Below are 24,642 nucleotides of genomic sequence, written 5' to 3' on the forward strand. Positions count from 1 at the left end.
TGCATGTTCTGGGACCAGCCAAGCAGCGACCAACCACCCTTCCCTTGACTCCCCAGCATAACCTAGAGAATAGCATGGGTTCAGACAAACAATTTTATAACAACAGTCAGAGGTTAGCAGCACGGGAGCACTCAGGCTGCCCACAGTGGCCTCAGCTTGCAGGTTCCTGCTCTCAGGGCCCCATACGCCTAACATCACTCATCTGAAGCTGTTCCAGTGCAGCCTGGAGCCTTATCACAATGCCTTCTTCCTTTTCCTCGCCCTCTTCTGGCAGTTCTGTCATGGGGAGCTGGAAGGCCTGGCTCAAATAGCTGTTTAGGGTCTGCTTGTCCAGGCTGGGATCAGTGTTCATCAAGGCCTCACGTACCTTGGGTAGGGTCACCTCATCGTGGCTGCCCCCACAAAGAAAGAGATAGACCTTGACTGTCCTCTCTGTACCTCAGACCCCAAGATGCCCTCTCCCAGGCTTGAGCAGTATGTAGTGCCCAGCAGCAAGCTCGGTGCATAGGGAGGCCTGGGGCTTGAGGAGCTACTCTGTGGCCCAGCCTGTAGGACTTGCCTATGACTAAGTGAGCCTGAGGTCCCCAGGGTCACTCACAGTTCCAGGTCCAGCTCCTGCTTTAGCTCCTGTAAGTATTCATCCTTTTCATCCATGTACTGTTCCCACAGCTTTTGTACAAAGGGCACGCTCTGGCCCTCCTTGTCCTGGGAAGGGGCCACAAGGCAGGGTGAGAGTACACGGGCTAGGGTCCAGCAGAGGCTAGGGCAGGACTGGGCAAGTTCCTGGGCCCCAACCCACCTCCATAAATAATACGCAGTAGTTGAGCAAGTCTGCATTGCTGCTGCTGGGATGCCAGCCCCCTGCCTCCATCAGCTCCTGAATTCTCTCGTCCTTCTTGAAGGGGAAGGTACTCTTGAGGGCAGTGCTGTAGGGAGACACGAGGGCTGACAGGCCTGGCTGATGCCTGCCTACCCATCTCCCCGCACCCCTCTGCCAGCCCCACTGGTGCTCAAAAGGGCAGAATGCACTGAGTCTGGCCTTTTCCCACCAGGCTCCCCTTCCCCCTGCACAGCTAGGAGCTTGGCCAGAGGTCATGCTGGGCTGAAGTTCGGGGTGGCCAACTGGTCTCGCACCTTAACTGCTCCATGGTTAGTAGCCCCTCGTTCTGGCTGTCAGCACTGGTCATCTCCTTCAGCAGCTGTGCTATTGTCTCCTTCTGCTTGATGTACACACTCTCTTTCCTCTAGGGGGGAAGCGTTGACCATCTTGCTGTTTCCTAGAGGGGTGGGGATAGAGCTGGCCTATGCCGGAGACAAAGGGTGGAGGGCCAGGCCCAAGCTTACCTTTCCCATCAAGATTGCATAGAACTGACTCATGACCTCATTGGAGTGGAAGAGCTTGGTATATTAAAAAATGGTGTAAGCCCAGGCCATGGCATCACCAGGCCCAAAGCGACGCTCCAGGAAATTGAAGAAGAAATCTGGGAACTTCTGCAGGGTAGGGGGAAGACTGCTTGGTCCGCCTGCCCCACGTCTGTTGGCCCTCCTCCCTGTTCCCTAGCACCTTGAGGGACACCCCCACCCCCCCATGCACCAGAGGACTCAGGCAGCCACACCAGGCCAAAATGGCTAGAGAGATCTGACCTGCTTCTCAGTGATACGTTCCTTCCAGGCATCCTTGAGGAGGTTTACCACATCCTTCTTGGTTGGCTTCTTGTTCTGCATGACACCATCAAACCGAAGGAAAGGGGGGATGGATTCCCCATAACCCTGTATGGAACCATGTCAGCTTATCTCTGGGCCCCTCTGTAGCCCCACCAGCAAGCAGGGCAGAGCCCCAGATAGTTCCCCCAGAACCTCAAGTCTTCTCAGCAGCAAGAAGACTTGCTGGCCATTCTGACTCTGGCCCCAAGCCTCCTGAGCCCAGGGACTTCTCAGCAGCAAGAAGACTTCTGGCCATTCTGACTCTGGCCCCAAGCCTCTTGAGCCCAGGGACTCCCCTACCAGACCAGGGAAGAAGTCTTTCTCCTGGAGCAGCCCCTCGCCAATCTCCAGGAGCACATCCACCAGCTGGTCGCTGTTCTTGCCCTCGGCCAGCATTTGCCAGCGATCTCGTCCTCCAGCCACCACATCTGCAGGTGGGGAGAGGGAGCTGGAGTCCAGACCACGCACTTGAGCAGTCCCTAGGGCTCCCATGGCCAGCATTACCTTCACACTTGGACCAGTCTGGCCGCGGTATGGCCGTGCGCTGGATCTCCCGCAGCTCGGAGTAAAACTGGTCCTGCTCCTTCAGCTCGTGTGCAACTGCAACAGCATCTTGTGCTCCTTGCAGAACTCTTCATAGTCGTCTCTCAGGCTGTCCACCTGTGGGCAGGGTGATTGGTCCTTGCTACTCACCTGCATGGCCCTTCGCTACCCTGCCTGCCCACCAGCACCTGCTCCTGCAGATCCTTGAGGGTCTTCTCCTGCATTTCAAAGTCCCTTCTGGGCACCACGTCTCCAAAGTTGGCCTTCATGGTGTTGAGTTCCATCTGCCTGCGGGTCAGTCTTGCTGGGCCATCTTCAGAGCCACTGTTAACTTCACAGGGTCCTCCTCCCAGACACCTGCCAGGGGGCCCGCCAGCTCATGTCACCCTGCCTCTGGTGCCTGTAGCCCAGGGCAGGGTTGAGTGTCCCTTGGGGCATGTCCCAGGTCTTCCTGCTCTCCCAGCTTGGGAACCCCTGAGTCTTTCCACAGTGCTACCAGCATAGGGCTTTGAGCTTAAATAGAGAAGCCCAGGATGTGGAGTACCAGGCCTGTCCTGCCCTTAGGGAGTCTAGGCTGCTTCAGCTGCCAGTGATTGTTTCCTTCGTAAACAAGTCTATGATTCTCAGGCCAGCTCAGAAGATCCACAGACCCAGGTGGCAGCAGGAACATCTCCCATCGTGAATGAGCAGATAATAGGAGAGTTGAATGAATAGGAGTGGTGAGAGCCAGACTCCTCTCCAGCGCCTCTTCAGGGGAGAGAAACCCACCTTGGGCTTACCTGGGGACTGGGCTAGTGACATGTCTTCCCGCTGGTACCGTAGCTCATTCAGGTCTGCAATAAGGATCTTACGGGCATCTTGCTCGCTGAGGTAGCGCAGATACTCCTCAGCCAAGTTCTTCCTCAGTTTGGTCACCTGTTGGGAAAAGAACAAGAAAGGTAGAAGGAGGAGGAGACTGGTCATTCCTGAGAATCCAGCAAAGTGCCGAAGCTTCCTCCTGTGGAGAAAATCTGGCAGCCAAGGAGCGGGACTCTGCTGGCATTTGGGGCCATACCAAGCCAGTGCTGAGCTGAGGAGGAGGGCAGCATGTGGAGAGAGGGGTATGGGGGGAGGTGGTGGCTCTGTGTATCATTCCAGGCAGAAGGGTGGAGAGAGCTAGGGGGTCACCCCAGGGCTGAAGGCCTGAAGGTCACCCCTGGGGTGGGAGTGGGAGGAATTGAGGGAGTTGGTCACCATATTACTCCCTTTCACCTCACTCTGCAATGAGATCTTCTCATTCTTCTTATCGATGAGTTTTAGCAAATTCATCTTCTCTTTCTTCAGCATGGAGATTTCATCTCTCTCCTTAGCCCTCATGGCCAGGATCCTCTCGTTGCAGTCCTCATTCACAGTGACAAGCTTCGCCTTCAGGGGCTCCAGAGCCCGAATCTTCTCCCTCTGGTCGGCTAAGCAGGGACAGGTGGGAGAGTCCCTTTGGGGCCATGGAGGACAAACAACCAGGAGACACTGATCCTGAGGTCGCAGTGAGTGGCTATGTCCCTTGCAAACTCGAGGAGTCTATACATGCCTGTTCAAAGCATAGCTCCTGCTTAAGTCCTTCTTGCACTTGCTTTTAAACCAGGGGCAGAGTCCCGATGAGGACCAGGGTCTCACCTATGCCCTTTACCCATACGGCCTTTAGTCCTGCAGCTGCACCATGCCCAGCACCTCCTGAGCCTGGTGAGGGAAGCCCCCTCACTTCCCAGGGGTACACCCTCCCTTCTGGGCTTCACTGTCAATAGAAAAGATGCTCTATTTCCCACAGATACTGCCCCACCATGCTTCCCAAGAATGGGAGGTAGTCAGTTGCCCTGGGGTGCCCTATCACATGACAGTGTAAGCAAAAAGGCTAAGGGGGGCTTGGTGAACTCAAAGCCCAGTTTGTAGCTGCCCCAGCCCTGCTGCAGAACCCAGAAGGTCAGACTAGGATCCTCTCTGCCTCTTCCAGGCTGGGGCCAGGCAGGGAGGCTGCAGTCTTACCCAGAATCACCTCATATGCATTCTTGATGGAGGATAGCAATGGCTTGTATGTTTTGAAGTCCTCTATGAAAAATTCAAAGATTTCTCTGTAAGGCTGGCAAGAAAAGGGAAACTGTCACCTCCTGGCCTATAGCTGCCACTCTCAGTGGGACCTAAGTTTTTCTTTGCTTGGATTAGAAGTGTTCTAGCATGAAGCTGCCAGGCAACTCACATTCAAATAAATGCCACAGGCACCACTGGGGTCTCTCACAGTCAGGGAGCTGAGGGGCGGCTCCATCCCTCTCAGCTGCTCTCTGGTGACCTCTCCTGGTGCTGTCTCTGAGACCTGGCAGACGACCTGGGTCAGGACCTCCCCCTCTCTACCTGAGCCCCCTCTGGCTCTCCAGGCAGCCAGCCTCCTCCATGCACTGTGCTTCAGCTGGCCTCTTACCAGCACCCCTCCCCATCTTACAGCTCTGTGGGGGCAGGAGAAGGTCTAAGGCTCTAGCTTCCAAGTAGAGGTATGGTTTCCTGTCCCACTCGGACACACAGGAAGCTTTCGGAGGCAACACTGTGTATTGGAATGAGCACAGGCTCCCGAACCAGCCCTGAGTTTGAATCCTAGCTCCACTACTGCATAGCCGGATGCCTTCTCTGAGCTTCTGCTTCTTTGTTGGCGAGGTTCCTTTAGCTTGTGAGACCATATCTAAGGCCCCACTCAGAGCCTGGCACACAGACAGTGCTCAGCAAATGCTTCTGTCAGTGACTAAGTCAGAAGTGAGGGATTCCCAGTCATCATTTCCATCTGAGCAGGGATTGGGTGATTCCTTCCCTAATATGCATCAGAATCTAGGTTACATCTAGATTTCTCTCTGTATCTGGCTAAGTTCCTCAAGCTTGGGGCTGTTGTTACTGGGCTGGTAGACATTGTATGACCCCTGCTTGCCCAACTGCCAGGATTTAGGCTCCATTCACTGATACCCAGTGACCCAAGGTCGGTGCTGGGGATCACAGAAGCGACTGGAGTCAGCATTCAGGCCACCTGACTCAGGTAAAGAAACCCAACCCTCAGGAGAGTTTTGGTTCCATGCTGGTAGACTTGCCTGCTCACTGGCTTTGTTAGAGAACAAGTTTCTCTTACCAGGAAGGGGAACCCAAGAGAGCTGGGAAAGGCTGGTCTCACCTGAATGTCTGAAGTGCCTAGTCCTGGTGAGTAAGGTTTCTTCCCAGCCCTGCCCCTGCCCTCCCCCCAGTTATTCTGTGGCTCTGACCTGCAGCCTTAGCTCCTGGGCAGAATCTGTGCCCAGGTCCAGCAGGAGGAGCTCCTTGCGTAGGTAGTTCTCTAGTTGCTCTAGGTACCTTGGCTTGGTAGTGCCCAGGGGCTGCTGCTGCCAGCTACTGCAGAGAGTGGTGGACTGAGATGTGATGGACACCCCACCAGGCCCTTGTGCCCTGGGTCTGGGGCAGCAACACCCCTGCACTGTTTCTGGGCCCAGTCCGTCCACCATCAGGCTAACCCTGGTTTACCCTACTCGCTTCCGGTAGTCATCTGAACAGGGCTTTCGATTATGCAGAATGGTCTGGTCACTGATGTATGTGGGCCTTGGGGACAGGTGGCCACCGATGGAGAACGGACAGGACTATAAGAAGGGACAGGTGGGGTTACCATGACAATATTGCTCCCCTTCCTGATGTTCCTCTCCAGGCTCCTCCTCCACTCCTGGGTTCCCCCCCCAACATCTCTTAATATGGTTCATAATTAAGACTGTGGTCCTTAGAGTTAGAGAGGGATTAGATTAAACCCTAGGGCCCCCTCATTGGTTATGTGACCACAGTCTGAGCCTCAGTCTTTGCATCTGTAAAATGGGAATGGTTGTGCTCCCCATTGCATTGTATTGATGTGAGAATGCAACGAGAAAGAATAGAGAGTGGTTTACACAGACTCAGGCACCTTCTAGGAGCTCAGTAAAGGTGAGTTCTCTTCTGTAGGTTTGTCAGTGAGTATTGAATACCTATGCTATGAAAACAGATATGAGTACTTACTGGGACCATCTCTTGCCCCCACAGCACAGTCCAGCTAAAGAGAGACAGGGGAGGGCAGGCCCAGCCTCAAGCCTGGACTCTCAGGCAGGACTGCAGAGATGCAGCAGGGTGACCTGTGGACCCCGGGAGGAGATTAGGCTCTACCCCCTGGGGGAGGGGGAGGGGAGAGGTGGTAGGGCCCTGAAGTAGTGGGATCTCATTTTGAACCTTGAGCAGGGGTACAGGGTAGTAGTATTTATGAGCTTGTTTTTTCAACTTTTTATGAAATACTCAAAACATGAGAGAAAAAAATGACTCTCTTACCCAGCGAAGCCTACTTCTAGGGTTCATCCATTCAGTCATTCATTTGTTCATCAAACATTTCTGGGTCCATAGCACATGCCAGCCGCTGCTGGGTTCTGGGACATGAAGGAAGCTGGGGGTATGATGGAAGTGGGATGACAAATGAACTGATAAGCAGGTAGTAACTGAAGCTGATGCAGGTCACAGGAGTGTTGGGGCCCTGACTGGAGGGTGCCAGGGGAGGCTGGTCCTCTTAGAGGAGGAAGTGATGATGTCAGTGATTTCAGTAAAGCTTGAGTGACTTCATGGGAGGAGCTGAGGTCACTCTGGAAGAGAGTGATGTGTCAGGGGAGGTGGGGCGGGGTGCACAAAGACTGCCTGGGTAGCGCCAATACCTCAGGGAAACAGCAGGAGTTTTGAAGGGCTATGAACAGGGGCCAATGCCCAAGGAGGGCAGGCTGGCTGAGGCTGAGGTCTGGGCTGGCCAGTGCAGAGGGGACAGAGATGAAGCAGCAGCTTCATGCCTAAGGGCAGTCCTCAAAGCCTTACTTGTGACTATGAAAAAGTCAGAAAACTGCTAAGTGTCTAAAAACAGAAGATTCTTATACAGGCATGAAATGTTTACAAAGAGGCTTAACATGCACTATATCTCTAAGGGTTAAGTAAAGCCTGAAATTAGAGAATAAGCACAACCAGGTAAGATGAAAAACCAGAAAAGATGGAGGAAATAATCCAAAAGGTTATCAGTAATTATTCTCCAGTGATAGGCCCACGGGTGCTTATGTGTCTGTAATCGTGTATTTTTCAAATTTTTCTACAATGCACATAAGTTACTTTGAAGTTTAAAAGAACATTGAATTATTGAATTCAGTATTAAAGCCTCCTCTGTGGAAGGCCCTGAGCCCAGCTTCCAGGTTCTTCTGAGATGGAGAGAGACTAGGCCTACCACCCATGTCCCACACATCCAGGTTCTAGGAGTCCTTCCAGGCTAATGGTAACTGGATTCTGACCCTCTTAATGTGGAAAATGCCACTGTTTCCTTGGGCTCTTCTTTGCATTCTATTAGTTCTACCTATTTTTTCTCAATCTTGCAGTCATTCATCCTTTCCCTAAATATTTTGGAAAGTACATAGTAAGCCTTGTTGCTAGGTCCCAGGGAGGACTCCAGCCTCTTGCAAGGGTCTAGGTTGACCCTATCTCTGTACTTCCAGAACTGATGGCATCATACTTCACACTCTTCATAGTCTTTTTTTTTTTTTCTAATTGAAGTATAGTTGATTTACAATGTTGTGTTAACACTCTTCATAGTCTTAAGTAACACTCAGCAAATATTGTGGAATAAATATTTAAGGGAGCACAATAATTTAGCTGGATGCAAGGCATAATAAAAATGAAAACACTACTTATTGGGTGTATATGTTCACACATGCTTTTCCTGGGTCCAGAATGCTCCAGCTTGACTATTCAACCTTAGCATCTCAGGGGTTCTCCTTGATACTCTTCCCAATCCCAGCGCCCACACGTCCCCATCATCACACCCCCATCTTCTCTCAGAAACACAGACTTTGTCTGTCTTGTTTACCACTGTATCCACAGTGCCTGGCACACAGTGGGAATCAACAAATATTTGTTGAATAGATAAAAACATAGGGGGGGAAAGAGAGATGATGAAACAGAATTGTAAAGAGTTTAAAGCCCTCCTATCAAAATAAGCTACCTCAAGCAGAGAAAGGTAAAAGACAAATACTAACAGTAATACAGTTGATAATGACAGGTGAGTAGATTTATACATAATTGGAAATAAAGAAGGACAATCTTTTAATGTATACAAAAAACTAATCGTAGGCCACAGATAAGGTGTTAACACATTTTTAAATGAGAAACTGTATACCTTGCATTTCCTGATATAATACAATGAAATAAGAACTGATAATATAAACATACCTCTAAAACACTTAACCATTTACAGAAATTTAAAAATAAATTAATATTTTTCCCGACCCATTTATTACTTAAAGTAAAAATATAACATGTTATAGAAATGTTAAAATTACATGTTCAAAATGTTTGGGATATGATCAGAAAAGCACTCACAAGTTTTTAATTGCTTAAAATCCTTTCACTATCTAAAAATAAATGGTTGGGGCTTCCTTGGTGGCGCAGTGGTTAAGAATCCGCCTGCCAATGCAGGGGACACGGGTTCGAGCCCTGGTCCAGGAAGATCCCAATGCCGCGGAGCAACTAAGCCCGTGTGCCACAACTACTGAGTCTGCGCTCTAGAGCCCGTGAGACACAACTACTGAAGCCCGCACACCTAGAGCCTGTGCTCCGCAACAAGAGAAGCCACCGCAATGAGAAGCCTGCGCACCACAACGAGGAGTAGCCCCCACTCGCCACAACTAGAGAAAGCCTGCGTGCAGCAATGAAGACCCAACGCAGCCAATCAATCAATCAATCAATCGTTCTGATGAACCTAGGGGCAGGACAGGAATAAAGACGCAGACATAGAGAATGGACTTGAGGACACGGGGAGGGGGGAAGGGTAAGCTGGGACGAAGTGAGAGAGTAGTATTAACGTATGTACACTACCAAATATAAAATAGCTAGCTAGTGGGAAGCAGCTGCATGGCACAGGGAAATCAGTGCTTTGTGACCACCTAGAGGGGTGGGATAGGGAGGGTGGGAGGGACGTGCAAGAGGGAGGGGATATGGGGATATTTGTATACATATAGCTGATTCACTTTGTTATACAGCAGAAACTAACACAACATTGTAAAGCAATTACACTACAATAAAGATGTAAAAAAATAAAATAAAATCCTTTCACTATTAGGAAAGAAAGCCTCAAGCCTGTGGTTGCCTAAAAAGGAAAAAAATATCATAATAAAAATTTTAAACATAGGAAATAAAAGTAGAAATAGATAAACTGGAAACATGAGAAGCCAAACTTAAAAATCAAGACAGAAAAAGTTTTTTTGAAAGACTATTAAAATTGATGTGATTTTTATAAAAGGACAAAGTAACCCTGGAAGACACCTGGGAAGTTGTCAAAGAAGCACCTAACCTGGTCAGTTAATGATAAGTTTTTCACATTTTCAAGAGGCCAGGCCAACAAGCACATGAAAAGATGCTCAATATCGTTAATTATTAGAGAAATGCAAATCAAAACTACAATGAGGTATCACCTCACACCAGTCAGAATGGCCATGATTAAAAAGTCTACAAATAATAAATGCTGGAGAGGGTGTGGAGAAAAAGGAACCCTCCTACACTGCTGGTAGGAATGTAAATTGGTGCAGCCACTATGGAGAACAGTATGGAGGTTTTTTTAAAAAACTAAAAATAGATTTACCATATGATCCTGCTCCTGGGCATATTTCCAGAGAAAATTGTAATTCGAAAAGATACATGCACCCCAATGTTCATAGCAGCACTATTTACAATAGCTAAGACATGGAAGCAACCTGAGTGTTGATCAACAGGTGAATGGCTAAAGAAGATGTGGTACATATATACAGTGGAATACTCTCTCAGTCATAAAAGAGAATGCAATAATGCCGTTTGCAGCAACACGGATGTACCTAGAGACTATCATATTAATGAAGTAAGTCAGAGAAAGACAAATATATAATATCACTTATATGTGGAATCCAAAAAAATGATACAGGGCTTCCCTGGTGGGGCAGTGGTTAAGAATCCGCCTGCCAAAGCAGGGGACACGGGTTCGAGCCTTGGTCTGGGAAGATCCCACATGCCGCGGAGCAACTAAGCCCGTGCGCCACAACTGCTGAGCCTGCATGCCACAACTACTGAAGCCCATGCACCCTAGAGCCCGTGCTCTGCAACAACAGAAGCCACCGCGATGAGAAGCCCACGCACCACGAGGACGAGTAGCCCCCGCTCACCGCAACTAGAGAAAGCCCGCACAGCAACGAAGACCCAACGCAGCCAAAAATAAATAAATAAATTTAGAAAAATAAAATAAAATAAAAATTTAAAATGATACAAATTAACTTATTTACAAAACATAAATAGGCTCACAGGTACAGAAAACAAACTTATGGTTACCAAATGGGATAGAGGGGTGGGTGTGGGGGAGATAAATTAGGAGTTCGGGATTAACATATACACACTACTATATATAAAACTGCTAAACAACAGGGACCTACTGTATAGCACAGGGAACTATATTCAATATCTTGTAATAACCTATAATGGAAAAGAACCTGAAAAAGAATATATATATTATATATGTAAAGCTGAATTACTTTTCTGTGCACTTAAAACTAAGACAACATTGTAAATTAACCAGACTTCAGTTAAAAACAAACAACCAACCAAAAAACAAGAACAAAAACAAAGGGAGACTAGCCTTGAAAATTTCCTGAGCAGACAAAACCAGTTTAGTCATAGAAATAAAGCTTAATTTAGCTTATTTTGGGAGACTTAAAAAATAAAAAAGGCCCATCTTCGTGCTCTGTCTGCCGTTTCTGTAAAGAGAAAAAAGTCACCCTACTTTGATTGCTGGGCATATGCTGCTTTCTTGTCCTGGTTGTTAACAGCTGGTAAGGCCTCCACAAGCGGGTGGTTGGGAGGCGGCGTTCCCGGGAGCTCCGTGCTCTCTGCTTCCCCCTGCAGGTGAAAACGGGAAGGGCGACCCCGGGGGTCGGGGGCGGCAGGAGGCAACAGCGTCCTCTGGTGGTTGAGAACGGTGTTACTGCCGCCGCGCAGAAGAAAGGGAGTGAAAGAGCCTGGCCCCAGGTCCACTGAGTAGGTGGCAGCTGAGGGGGACGGGGAGCAGGCGCCCCAAGTAATCGGATCTTTCGGGACTGTGGCTGTGCTTGGTCTCCGCTTAGAGTCTACATACCCCTTTCCCTCCCTGATGTCAGGGTCCCCATGTTTGAAGTACCCAGCCTCACAAAGTGTACAGCTCATGTGTCCCCAGATCCTCCAGACAAGACATACTCGCACAAAGAAAACCACCACAGCCCACAGTTCTGCACTGTGAGCTGGAGTTATAAATTTGCTCAGATGTGTTTTTTCACCTGTAAGATTTGGACAATGGCTCTTTGCTTGTTAAATAGTAATAACAATCTTATGATCATATCAACAAAAGCCCCCAAATCTTAATAACACAGTATTTTTTTTTAATTTCAGGGAAGAATATGCTTCCTTTTTTTTTTTTTTTTTTTTTTGCCACGCCACGTGGCATGCAGGAATGTGGATCTTAGCTCCCAGACCGGGGATGGAACCTGTGCCCCCTATAGTGGAAGTGTGCAGTCCTAACCACTGTACTGCCAGGGAATTCCCCAGCATTCATTTTTATTTTTTTTTTAATTTTTATTTATTTATTTTAGGTAAGAAGTGGATTTATTTAGAGAGAAACACACTACACAGACAGAGTGTGGGCCATCTCAGAAGGTGAGAAAGGCACCAGGGTATGGGCTTGTTAATTTTCATAGGGGTGGGTAATTTCATAGGCTAATGAGTGGGAGGAGTATTCCAGCTATTTTAGGAAGGGCCGAGGATTTCCAGGAATTGGGCCACCACCCACTTTTTGATCCTTATGATCCGTCTTGGAACTGTCACGGCACCTGTGGATGTCATTTAGCTTGCTGATGTGAGCATATACTGAGGCTCAAGGTCTAGTGGAATTCGACTTGTCCGCCATCTTGGACCCATTGGGTTCTAATCAATTTATGTCATGTCCTCGGGCTATGTCATTCTTTCAAAGGTTGTGTGCCCTGCCCCCTTCCCTCCTGTTTCATTCCCCTCTCAGAGATTTTACTCCCATATTCTTATGGGAAGCAGAGGGCGATAGTCTGTCTTCTGTAACTGCTTCCAGGCTGAGTAGGGGCATCAACCCTGTCTGTCAGGGAGTAAAAATCTCTGGATGCCTGATCTAGGGGCCCCAGGGGCAGGGCAGCTCCTTGTTTTAAGTCGGTATGGGCTGGAATCCTCACATAGCCAGCATCTTAATGTGGAACTATTGTAATTGTTTCCGTAGCCTTTCTATGAATCTCCTTGATGATGAAGCACTTTTTTTTTAACAGCATCAGAGTACAAAAATATAGTTTTAGATGCTATCCCTTCCAAGGTAGTCTCCCAACCAGGTGTTAGTTCCCCGGAAGTCGCAAAGAGATGGCACAGAAGACGTCACCAACGGTGTTGATGATGAACAGGAGTTGGTCTAGCTATAAGCTTATCACTGTCCCTTCGTGGTCACCAGCTGAAACTGTGCACGTCAAATACAGACTTGAACCCACGTGGCCGGGACTCAAACCCGGTCAAAACCCTGATTGGGACTCGAACCCTTGTGGCTGGGGCTCAGACCCAGCCAACACCCACAGTCTTCCAACTGAGATCACACACCTGGTTTCAGGACTTAATGAAGCTCAGGTTCTTGACGTCTCATTGCAGAAAGAATTCAGTGAGAGACAAAGTGATAGGTAAGAAGTGGATTTATTTAGAGAGAAACACACTCCACAGAGTGTGGGCCACCTCAGAAGGTGAGAAAGGCCCCCAGCATTCATTTTTATATAAAAACTTTAAAGAACATGAATGGAGGGAGAACCTGTCATGAGGCTGGTAAAGAGTCTCTACCTCCAGTTCAGAGCCAACAGCACAATGGAGAAACATCCTTTACTACTGTCTTCACATACATACAGCAATTATGGTGCACATATACCAGCCACTCAAGTACCACATCAGGCACTGTGGCTGTAAAGACAAAAAGATATAGTCATAGCTCTGAAGGACCTTGACAGATCTGGTGGGACCATCCCAGCACCCAGAAGAATGCCTGGCTCATGGCAGGCTGGATGAAGAAATGAGGTCCACTCCAGAATGCTGCGTTGCAGGGGAAGGTTATCTGTGGGCAGGAGCTGAGTCTCTCTCTGCTCGGGGAGGTCTGGGAAGCCTGTTCCGGTGAGGTGCAGCAAGTGTGCACGTTCCCCCATCCCAGAGCCTGCTGGGCCTGGCCTCTGAGCCACACTCCCCTAACTGGGGAGAAGCCGCTTGGTGGGGCATAGTTCGGGTGGGTGGTGCTTTTGGGTTGCAGAGAGGGAGGCAGAAAGGATCTGGGGATCAAAATTTAGGGTTCCAACAGGACACGGCCACTAACCAGCAGCGTCTTCCGTTTCTGAGAAAGCTTGCGTTTCTGAGTATTCTTGGCTTCTGTGAGGAAGGAATCATCTACGATCGCTCCTAAAGGTCGCAAGTGTGCTCTGCACAGAGAAGGAGAAGGAAGTGGTGGGTGACAGAGCCTTGAGTGGGAAGTACACTTCCACTCTTCCCAGAGCCACAAGACATGGCTTCCTTTCCCCTCAGAGCCAGGCTCTGGGTCTTCCCAGTGCTGCCTCCAGATTCCCAGAGGTGCTGCCAGCAAGCTCCTGGCTCGGGGCCCAAACCATTTTCCCACATTCCCAGAAACCTTCTCATCACTAGAGTCTCAACAACTCCTGCAGTGGCAGGACACCCTCACCATGAACCCAGAGAACCCTGCAGGCCTATACTTCCCTTCAGTGTTTAGCTGTGGCTGTGATGACAGTTCCGTGCATGTGACAGCCACATTCTGGGGGTGTGATACCAAAAGCAGGTGCTATAGGACAAGAAGTACAGGGTCTGGTGTCCAAGAGCCAGGGTGGGAGTCTTGAGCCTCTACTTACTGGCTGATAGGGCCCAGAGGCTGACATCTGTGTTTCCAATAGGGACCCCCTTGGGCAAGTCATTTAACTTCTTTCAGCCCAGTTTCCTCACAAGGAGGTGGAGACATTTCTTGCATTTTCTATCTCACAATGTTGTGAAGTTTAAGTAAGAGTAAAAGAGATATGCAAAAATAACCTGTAGGGACTTCCTCGGTGGCGCAGTGGTTAAGAATCCACCTGCCAATGCAGGGGACACGGGTTCAAGCCCTGGTACAGGAAGATCCCACATGCCGCAGAGCTACTAAGCCCGTGAGTCAGAACTACTGAGCCTGCGCTCTAGAGCCCGCGAGCCACAACTACTGAAGCCCACACACCTAGAGCCCGTGCTTTGAAACAAGAGAAGCTACAGCAATGAGAAGCCCGCGCACCTCAATGAAGAGTAGCCCCCGCTTGCCACAACTAGAAAAAGCCAGCAAGCAGCAACGAAGACCCAATGTAGCCAAAAAATTAAAAAATTAAAAATTAATTAATTTAAAAAAACATTAAAAAAAATAAACTGTAAACAGCAAGGAGCTGCAGAGATATTAACTGTGACAGCAGGATGTGGGAAAAGTGGATCATAAAGAACCACTTTTAACTCCTAGGCCTCTTGGGGAGAGCCATCATTGCTCAAGCTAGGAAGGCATTTGGGGGTCTAGAGGAAGGGCTGCCTGTGGGCAGTCAGACTTAGGTGGAACAAAAGGAAGAAGTGATCCCAGTAATCCATGGTGGCGGCAGGTGGGAGTGATTTATGCCACCAGATAGACTTGTGTCTTCATTCCCCTTGCTAGCTGGTGGCCTTGGGTATGCTGTTTAACCTCTTGAAGCTCAGTGTCCTTGTTCATAAAACTGAGACAAGGATTACCCAAACTCCAGGGAAGTTGAGAGCAGTGACGTGATCCCAGTTGGGAAACCCTGTCCTGCAGGGTTCTTCAGTCCTACTTCATGGAGCAGTGACACACCAAACTCCAGTTCTCTATTGTCTCTAAACTGAACAAATGTGAGCAAACCATGTCGAATACGCAGCCGGTGTGGAAAAGGAAAGGCTTTTGCTCAGATGTTTATGGGTTTGAGACAGGATGCAGCAGATCAACCCACCTGCTCACTGGGTTAAATCATACCTTCCTGTCAAGACCAGTCAATTTTCTAAACTCTGTTCTTGCTCCTACTGGAACTACCACATGGGGCAAGGTGAGCAAGAAAACTATGGGGAACTCTACAAATCCTGAGAAGTTGCCAGATGGAAAATCTCTGTAGGTAACATGCTAGTTTTTTTTTTTGTTTGTTGTTGTTGTTGTTTTTCAGAAAGAACTCAGTGACAGACAAAGTGATATGTAAGAGGTGGATTTATTTGGAGAGAAACACACTCCACAGACAGAGTGTGGGCCATCTCAAAGGCGAGAGCGGCCGGTAACATGTTAGTTTTGAATGCCAAGGGAGACAGTAGTCAAAAACAGATTCGCAAATATTAATTTTAAAAACATCTGGGGCTTCACTGGTGGTGCAGTGGTTAAGAATCCACCTGCCAAAGCAGGGACACAGGTTTGAGCCCTGGTCCAGGAAGATCCCACATGCCGTGGAGCAACTAAGCCTGTGCGCCACAACTACTGAGCCTGCGCTCTAGAGCCCGCAAGCCACAACTACTGAGCCCGCATGCTGCAACTACTGAAGACCACGAGCCACAACTACTGAGCCCGCCTGCTGCAACTACTGAAGCCCGCGTGCCTAGAGCCCGTGCTCCACAACAAGAGAAGCCACTGCAATGAGAAGCCTGTGCACCGCAATGAAGAGTAGCCCCCGCTCGTCGCAACTAGAGAAAGCCCGCACGCAGCAACGAAGACCCAACGCAGCCAAAAATAAATAAATAAAATAAATAAATTTTAAAACACCTGGTAGAGTCTATACACTTATCCAAAAAGCTTAGGATGCTTCTTTAGTATTATATTAAATATTTTACACCAATTCTCAGAGAGGAATGGGAAATAGATTATCTATATTTCTACTTCAAAGGTGGAGAAAACTCAGTTATTTAACTACTGGCAAGCAGTGGGTTTGACAGGGGGTAAATCCTGGTATTGAGTGAAGTCAAGCTACTGAGTTCCATCCACAAATCTACTGTGCCAGGGATGTGAGGCTGAAAGGAGAAAGCCAATGGGGAGGGGAAACCTGCCGCAGGAAAATGCACAATTCAAAGGTCCCTTTATTTATTTTTTTGGGTACACTGTGTGGCTTGCAGGATCTTAGTTCCCCGAGCAGGGATTGAACCCAGGCCCTCGGCAGTAAGAGTGCAGTGTCCTAACGACTGGACCACCAGGGAATTCCCTCAAAGTCCCTTTTAGAGGGTCCTGCTGACATTCGTGTAGTGCTAAGGTCTGGCCCATGCTTCATCATCCTGGCCCTGCTCTAAGGGGAGCTGGAGGAGGACACCCACACTATTCCTCTAAGGGAAGCAGTGAGCTTGGCCCAATATACTATACACCACTAAACACTGGTGAATGAAGAATATGGGCAGGAATGATGTTTTGTACTGTCACCAAATTCAGCATCAGCAATTACATTGTGCTTCCTTCTTAAAATACATGGGGATTCTCTTTCTGAGTCCGTTTCATATCCCTTTCAAACATGATTGCAGTTTCCTAAATCATTCGTGTGTTGGGTAACAACACTCTTTCTCAAGCTTGCTGTCTGGTTTTTGTGATTCATTTCGTGACTTTTCTCGGCTTTGTCTGTCAAGGCGGCATTTAATTTCTTGACTTTTCTAGGCTTTCTCTGTCAAGGCAGCTGACCATGGGGGATTAGAGTTTAGGTGAGATCAGGTTTTTTGCATTAGGAATGAGTAGAAGCGAGAAAGTACATTCATTAAACACTTACTGAATGCCTATTATGTGCAAGAGCTGTCATGAGAGCTTCATATATGCTGCCTAAATTTTCCCAACAGTTTAAGGTGGGCTGTGTCATTCCCATGTTTGAGATATGGAAACAGAGGCCCAGAAATTAAGAGCCTTCTCTTAGCTCTCAGAGCTAGAAAGGTATTTAGCCAAAATTTTTGTTTTAATATGTATACTTTGTGGCTTTCCTGGCTAACGGAGCTTGTTATCATATTTGCAGTGTCCAGATGCTGCACCCCTGAAGACAGGCAGGAGCTACCTTGAGGCCATGGGATGTTCTTGGACTGCTTAGAGATGCTTCTTTGTCATAAGCCAGTGGGTGAAGAGGTTGTTTATCCTTGTGGCTAATATCTCAGGTATGGGTCTCACATGGCTGGGTTCAAATACTAGCTCCATCACTTATAAACATGTGTAAGACACATGATCTCTTCAGGATTCTATTTCTTTATTTGTAAAATAGTGATATTACTACCTCATAGAGTTGTTGTGAGGGTTAAATATGGTGTATAGAGCACTTGGCACATAATACACGCTCAATAAGAAAAAGCTGGCTATTACTAATGATAAAGTGCGCCTGCCCTTTTACTAGAATATAACGACCTTCCTGGGCTGACAAGTCATCTGAGATTCTAACTGTTTCTGCACCACTGATCCTGTGGGGCTGGAGCCCCAAACCAAAGGACAGAGGCAGGAAGTGCAGAGGTCCGAATCAGGTACCATTTCTCTTTCTGGAAGTACTCAAGGCCTCCTCTCCGCCCTCAGTTAGGCCAGTGCCTACCTCAACGTGGTCGCGAAGCTGGGGCACTGCGGCTTCGGGGAGTCCATGACCCTAGGGCAGCCGGGCAGCCAGCACCAGTGGCCAGGGAAGCTGTGGTAGTTTACAGCCCGTAGCCATGGCGACCAGGTCCCAGCAGCCCAGCGGAGGGGACGGGGTCAGGATTGTGCCACGCCTCCGAGCCCCGCACCCGCGGGCTGGGAGGAAGGCCAAGTAGCAAAGGTGGACTCGAACCGGGAATAGGGTCTCCTCAGAGTCAGTCACTATAGCGGATATGATCCTAGCGACCAGAACTGAGGCAGGGAGATAAACAGAGGCCATGGGGGAGGGAGGTGAACTGAGAGGCCGGAGCCGCGTTGCCAGCGGGAATTGTAGTTTTCGGTGTCCCAGTGTCTCAGCTGAGCAGGCTTATGGCTTAGCGGGTTTGTACTACATCTCCCAGAGATCCTTACGAGCCCAAGCTGGTCCGCCCCTGGAGAGCTCTGCATTGTGGGAAATGGAGTCCAAAATGTGGCGAGGCATAGTGGTGTCGAAGGAGAGGTGCCAGACTGGGACTCGGTTTCCCTGCGGCCCAGGTTGGCTCGCTGGCCATTGGCTGAAAGAGGCGGATCTGGTCCCGCTTTTCCCCGCCCCCAGTGACACAATAGCAGCTCCCTCCAAGATGGCGGCGGCGACGGCGGAGCTGGGAGCTGGGAACCTGCAGGTTGGAGACTCCTCCGGCGGGGGCACTGGATGCGGGCTGCCGTCCCCAGGGGAGCAGGAACTGAGCCGGCGCCTGCAGCGCCTGTATCCCGCGGTCAACCAGCACGAGACGCCGCTGCCGCGTTCCTGGAGCCCCAAGGACAAGTACAACTACATCGGCCTCTCCCAGGGCAACCTTCGCGTCCACTACAAAGGTATTGGCCTGTTTGGTCGCAGGGGGAGAAGGCCAGAGCGTCTGCGGGGTGGGTGTGCTGCCCAGCCCGTGCTCCATCACGTCCCTTACCCAGCTCGAGTGCTCCGGCTTGGGCCTTAGTTCCTGCGGGGTGTCTAGGGTGGTGGGGCTGACCAGGCCAAGGATTGACTACCTAGTCTGCTCTGCCCTGAGACATCTGATGTCAGGAGAACCGCAGCAGGTGTCCAAACCCAGTGCTGGGCTGGACATTCTTCTCAGGGCCTTCCTGCTTGTTTTGGGGTACCTCCGACTCGAGCTAGGCCCTTCACCACTGCTTAGTTTCATAAGTGTCTGAAGAAAGGGGTGGTCACATCCCCTCCATTAGCCAGAGGCCCATGAGCTTGCTCACCTGCCAGACATCCCAGACAAGGCCTAGGGTTCTGCGCTAAAGTTGTGGGGGCGTCTTCCAGGGCTGCCTCTTCCTCCCCTAGTCTTCCAAGTGGGCTGCCTGTATCTTGGAGAGTCTGCCAGCAGCACTAGGGAATCTCTCACATATGCACCCACATTGCATGTACCCTCCTGTGGTTTGAATGGCAGTGTCTCAGGCAGAGCTGCTATTCTCAGGAGGAGGTGAGCCAAAGGTGGGAGGTTTATGTGTTTGCTCAGTTGTTTTCTAATTATTCCTTGGACTATGCAAGGGCTTCCTCTGGCCATGGAGGGGTGAAGTTGCCATGGAGCAGAGAAGAATGAGGCTTCCATTTGCATTTCCTTCTGCTGAAATTTCTTCCTTGCCCTCTTCTATTAGGTCATGGCAAAAATCACAAAGATGCAGCCTCAGTGCGTGCCACCCACCCCATACCTGCTGCCTGTGGCATTTATTACTTTGAGGTGAAGATTGTCAGCAAAGGAAGAGATGGGTAAGCCCCTCCTGACCACATTCTTTCCCCCAACACTGAACTGTTCCCTGTGGTCAGAGTTTGAGGTCTCCTGGTTGACACCTGTGACTGGTGTGAGCTGCTGAGCTGCATTGGTCTGGGCTGCAAAGGGTTGAATAGCGGATGCCTCTGTTACCTGGCTGTGGGCATGGCCTGGTCTAAGCAGCAGCTTTTGATGACAAATAGGTACATTTTATAGAAGAGGGGCTTTTCTTTAGTGATAGTGTAATGAGATACATCAACAGGTCAGGGAAACAAATAACAAGTTTACATTAACAAATCAGCGTCCAGAATGGAGTTCCCCCACTGTTGTGTGGTGTTTGTGACTTCCCTCCTTTCACACTCTTGCTGTATTCAAGGTTCCTTTTTATCGCATTTAGTCATGGTAGAGGCCCTTGTAGACTTCAAAGGGATAGTAGAGTCTTTGCAGCATTCATCAAAGCTGTGGCAGCCACTGGTCTGTCATCTTAGGGTAAACAGCATGCACATGGTCAGAATCAGATGAGCTTGCTACTCATAAACTTGTTTTTCAGTCCAGGGACTTGAACACCAGTTGGATCAGCTTTAGGAAGGTCCTCATTAAAGTCAGCATTAGGGAGGCTCCCTATTTTAGGGTGATCCAAGCAGATACAGGAAATCAGAGGGGAGATTTTTTCATTTTTCTTCCTTTTCTTCTCCTAGTCTCCCTTTTTTTCTGGCTGTTGTCACAAAGCAGGTGTTTAAGTTATGAAATAACATAATTTTAGCTGCTTTGGAAAGGTTTTCCTCATCAGACCTTAGGTCTGGTGTGGGTAGTTTGTGAACCCCACCAGCGACCTTCCTTCCAACCCTGATGTGTGTTCTTGAGCATTCAGAATACTTCCTCTCTCCTAGGGACTGTTCCTCTTGTGGTACATGCAAAATGCCTGGCCAAGGGGCTCTGCTGGGGGCAATACTGCTGGAATTGGAGCTTTGCCTGCTTCTTCAGTGAAGTTGTAACATCTGTGCCGGGCAGGGCTCTGTGGTTGTGGGTAGGTCATGGGGCTTTGATCTCCTTGTCTGTACTCTGGGGAGCTAGGCCAGCATCTAAGCTACCTGTAATCCCAGAATTCTATGATTCTGAAATTCTGATTGTGGCAAGCTATTGCATCTTTTACTTTTATCCCCATATAGAGCATTTACCGGTAGGAAGTTTATATTATTGGAGGGCTTTAAATCTTCTATTTTCCCTTTCCACCATCTGATAAAAGCGCATGTATTTAATGTGTTTGAACTAGTGTGAATGAGAACAGCCTCTTAAAACAAAACAAACACTGCAAAAATAGTTACAGTATAGACTGAAATGTTGGTGCTGCAGTCTCATATTGCCAAAGAAATGGAGGGGCATTTCCTAAACTTGTAGGGAAGAAAATGGATTACTTTCTCCAGAGTCCTTAATCGTAGATAACAGCGAGCTAATAAAAGACAAGAACAGTTTTTGAGAAGGTCTCTACATTTCAGTTTAAATGTGGAGACCTGGGTTCCTTCACCTGGCTTTTAACATTTCAGTTATAAGTGGATCTTGCTGGAAAAGGCCCTGTATCTTGTTAGATTGCCTTACTATAGGTATTGCCTGCAAATCCAAAGAAAGTTGAGCATCTTTTCCCAACTTTCCCAGCATTTTTACATGAGGTAAATATAGCTGTTAAGCTGACCTGGAAATCTCAGTTTTAGAAAGGTCCCAGGTCATGTATGCTTGTGGTGGCCTGCTTCAGTTGGCCACTGTCAGAGGAAAGGTGTGTGAATGTCACCTATGGCCTCTTTATGTAATCCCTGAAAGCCTTCCCATGTGGCTAAGATATAGCCAGATGGACCAGGTGTGGTTTTCAGGAGGCCAAGGGCAGTTCCAGGGCAGACAGTGATCAGCTTGTTTCCTGTTTCCCGTCAGTGTTGAAGGTGTTTGGTCCATGACCCAGGTGTTAACCGGTTATGTAGCTTTCCTGTATTATTTAGTTCCGTCCTCATGGCATCTCTGGAAAGTGGCTGGAGCAGATGATGATGTACCTGTTTTGTGGGTGAGCCCTGAGCCCCTGGGATGTTTGGTGACCTGCCCTGGCTGTGGGGCTTAGGGTGCAGTGGAGTAGCCTAACTTGTCAGATGCCCTCACCTGATCCCAGACACGTGTGTCCACGCTGCTGCTGCCTTTCCCTTTTGCATTCCTTCCCTGGGTAGAGTGAGGGAATGTCCAGTTGGATTCTTAGGGGATCACAGTGTTCTTAGGGGACAGAGCTGAAAGGTGCTTAGTGCTGAGTGGGCCCAGACTGACTTACGTGCTCTGCACTGGGCTTGACTGACTTACCATCCCATTGAATCTGTAAACTTGTTTTTCTGTAGATTTGAGTACAGGCTTCCTTTGTAAAAGGTGTTTATGAACCCAGTTGTCAGTGTCATTGTTTTCCCTAAAGGCCTTTGTTCTGACGATGTCTTTTGTAGCAGAACACACTAAGCTTGTCTAATTAGAAAGGTTTCATTTCAAGGGTTATACTGATTCATACCTTCTGTGTGCCAGGTGCATGCTAGGTACAGGGAGAACAACAGTAAAGCCTGCACAGGCCAGCCTTATCCTCAGAGAGCCTCTGGCCTATTCTGTAGCGAGTCCACTGAAAGGCTCTCTACAAGAGGAGGCAGAGCCTGGGTATGGTTTTGAGGGATGAGTAGGAGTTTCTCAGCAGGTGAGGCCTGTTGGGCCTAAAATGAGCCTGGTTGGTAACTGGCTTGACACCTGGGTGCTGGGCTTTCTGGGCACTCCTCAAATATAAGGGAGAGCTGGAGAAGGAGGGGTTATGTTTGAGCTAAGAGCAAGGCTTAGACTGATGGGCTTCAGCTGCATTTGCCGAGTCACCAGAGCTGGGAACCCCAGGAGCAGATCTGGTGGGGTGAGGAGACATCAGAGCCCTGCCACTGGTGCCAGGAGATAAGGGCATCTGGGTTGATCTTGTTAGGAAGCCAAGGAGGCCCTGAAACTGAGGGTCCCTGGGGAAATGACATGCTCAGGCAGAGTTCATGGACCTTTGGGTGTCTCCAGCTCTTAGTGATGACACATGGAGGGTGTGGCTGACTAGGCTGACAGATGCTCCAGTGTGACCCTCAAAATAGACTGTAACATCATCCCAGCAGCACCGGCGGTGGTGGCCTCCTGACATGTGATGAGTGGCTCTACCCAAGAACAGCAAGCCTGGGCTAGAGCACTGGATGGAGCTGCAGGGGTGGGATGCGGGCGCTCTCCTCTCCTCTGCATCTGGTGCTCAGGCCCAGGCCCTGTGGCCCTTTGGCCACAGCCAGCCTGCCTTTCCTTTCACTTGCAGCCAGCTTCCTTTGGCCAGGCAGTAATGTGCTCATCCATTAATTCTCCACATGACAGCGAGGCACCCATTGTTTTGTCCCAGGCCCAGACCTGGGCCCCAGGAGCACAGGCCTGAGGCCTATCTAGAGAGGAGGCAGATAGGCCTGTGCACATGACCTCACAGGCTGGTGTAGGAAAAGCCCATCCATGGTGTGTGCTGTACCCAAGGGTGGCCCAGAGGTTGGACTTCCTCCTGTACCTGAGAGTCTGGGGAAAGCTTCATATAAGAGGTGATGATGCTGAATCTGGAAGGGTAGGTTGGAGGGTTCCAGATGGACAAAGTGAGAAGCGATGCTCTAGACGAAAGGAACAGTGCATCAAAGACGTGGAAGACAGAGCATGAGTTAGGCAGGGGCCAGGTCAGAAATACCTTATGTGCTTTGTCCAGAGAGCTTGGGCTTATCCTGAGGGCAGTAGCGATATACGAGGACTTTGGATCTGCCTGCACTTTTGTTATTTATTTATTTATTTACTTGGCTGCTTGGCGTCTCAGTTGGGGCATGCGGGATTAGTTGTGGCGTGTGAGATCCAGTTCCCTGACCAGGGATCGAACCCAGGCCCCCTGCTTTGGGAGCACGGAGTCTCAACCACTGGACCACCAGGGAAGTCCCCTGCCTGCACTTTTGAGAATGGATAGGGGAGAAGAAACTCTGCTGGTTTGGTTCAGCCAGGCCCCTCTGGCTGAGATTCCTGTCCAGTGCAGGCCAGTGGCTTTATTTTTATTTTATTTTTAAGAATTATTTATTTATTTATTGATTCATTCATTGGCTGCATTGGGTCTTCGTTGCTGCGTGTGGACTTTCTCTAGTTGCGGTGAGCAGGGGCTACTCTTTGTTGTCTCTTGTTGCAGAGCACGGGCTCTAGGCGCGTGGGCTTCAGTAGTTGTGGCTCGCGAGCTCTAGAGCGCAGGCTCAGTAGTTCTGGCATACGGGCTTCGTTGCTCCGCGGCATGTGGGATCTTCCCGGACCAGGGCTCGAACCCGTGTCCTCTTCATTGGCAGGCGGATTCTTAGCCACTGTGCCACCATGGAAGCCCTGGGCCAATGACTTTAGGTCCTTGACTCTGGGCATGGCTTTCCTATAGCAGTTGTCTCTTCTCTCTCTTGGTTGGCCTTTCTCCTATATGGTGGGATGCATAGGCAGGATGTTGAAGACTGGTAGCCAGAGTGGCTTCTCGGAGGTGAAAGGCCTCTGTGTGTGGCTGGTATTCTTTGGTACTCTGGTTTTGTTAAGTCCCATTTGAAAGACAACATTGTCCATGATTTTTCATGGAGACTCAGAGATCCACTCACCCAGTTAAGATCTTACCTGCCATGTTTCTGGTTTGCAGAGCTACTTGAGCACAGGCCCTCCAGTCTAGAGACAGCTTGTGGCTGGCCTCTCACCCTGGGAACCCCACTCCAGTCTCTGTGCATTGTACAGTGCTGTTGAGAAATTTGGTGCTCATCTGTGGACCTGGAGAAGGCCTGTCCTGCCAGCTCTGAGAAGTAGGTGCTGTCTTTGCCCAAGGCAGGTACAAACAGTGATCATGCCCTATTCTCACCGACATCCCCC

The 24,642-nt window shown here is 49.3% G+C and overlaps 2 protein-coding genes across 4 annotated transcripts in view; one reads left to right on the forward strand and one right to left on the reverse strand.

Annotated features, from left to right (window-relative positions):
• Nucleotides 1-79: 79 nt before the first annotated feature.
• On the reverse strand, nucleotides 80-18,237 carry TSNAXIP1 (translin associated factor X interacting protein 1). Its single transcript, XM_004273433.3, is given in 18 exon segments — nucleotides 80-392; nucleotides 599-705; nucleotides 800-926; nucleotides 1,135-1,244; nucleotides 1,345-1,491; nucleotides 1,645-1,770; nucleotides 2,005-2,132; nucleotides 2,209-2,298; nucleotides 2,301-2,364; nucleotides 2,436-2,545; nucleotides 2,548-2,604; nucleotides 3,027-3,162; nucleotides 3,499-3,692; nucleotides 4,267-4,360; nucleotides 5,517-5,643; nucleotides 5,773-5,885; nucleotides 13,694-13,796; nucleotides 17,922-18,237. Coding segments are annotated over 18 exon segments (2,121 nt in total). The 5' UTR covers nucleotides 17,969-18,237; the 3' UTR covers nucleotides 80-151.
• A 317-nt stretch (nucleotides 18,238-18,554) lies between these two features.
• Nucleotides 18,555-24,642, forward strand: part of RANBP10 (RAN binding protein 10) — a 66,665-nt gene continuing 60,577 nt past the window's right edge. The window contains exons 1-2 of one of the 3 annotated variants that reach the window (XM_004273172.3): nucleotides 18,555-18,814; nucleotides 19,598-19,709. In XM_004273172.3, coding sequence (XP_004273220.1) covers nucleotides 18,580-18,814; nucleotides 19,598-19,709 — 347 coding nt within the window. In that variant the 5' untranslated portion in view covers nucleotides 18,555-18,579. Of the gene's footprint in view, nucleotides 18,815-19,597; nucleotides 19,710-24,642 lie in introns of those variants that run through there. The other 2 variants (XM_049703986.1, XM_049703987.1) reach the window with 2 other exon arrangements.

Source organism: Orcinus orca, chromosome 20, assembly GCF_937001465.1.
Source record: "Orcinus orca chromosome 20, mOrcOrc1.1, whole genome shotgun sequence".
Taxonomy (NCBI): Eukaryota; Metazoa; Chordata; class Mammalia; order Artiodactyla; family Delphinidae; genus Orcinus; species Orcinus orca.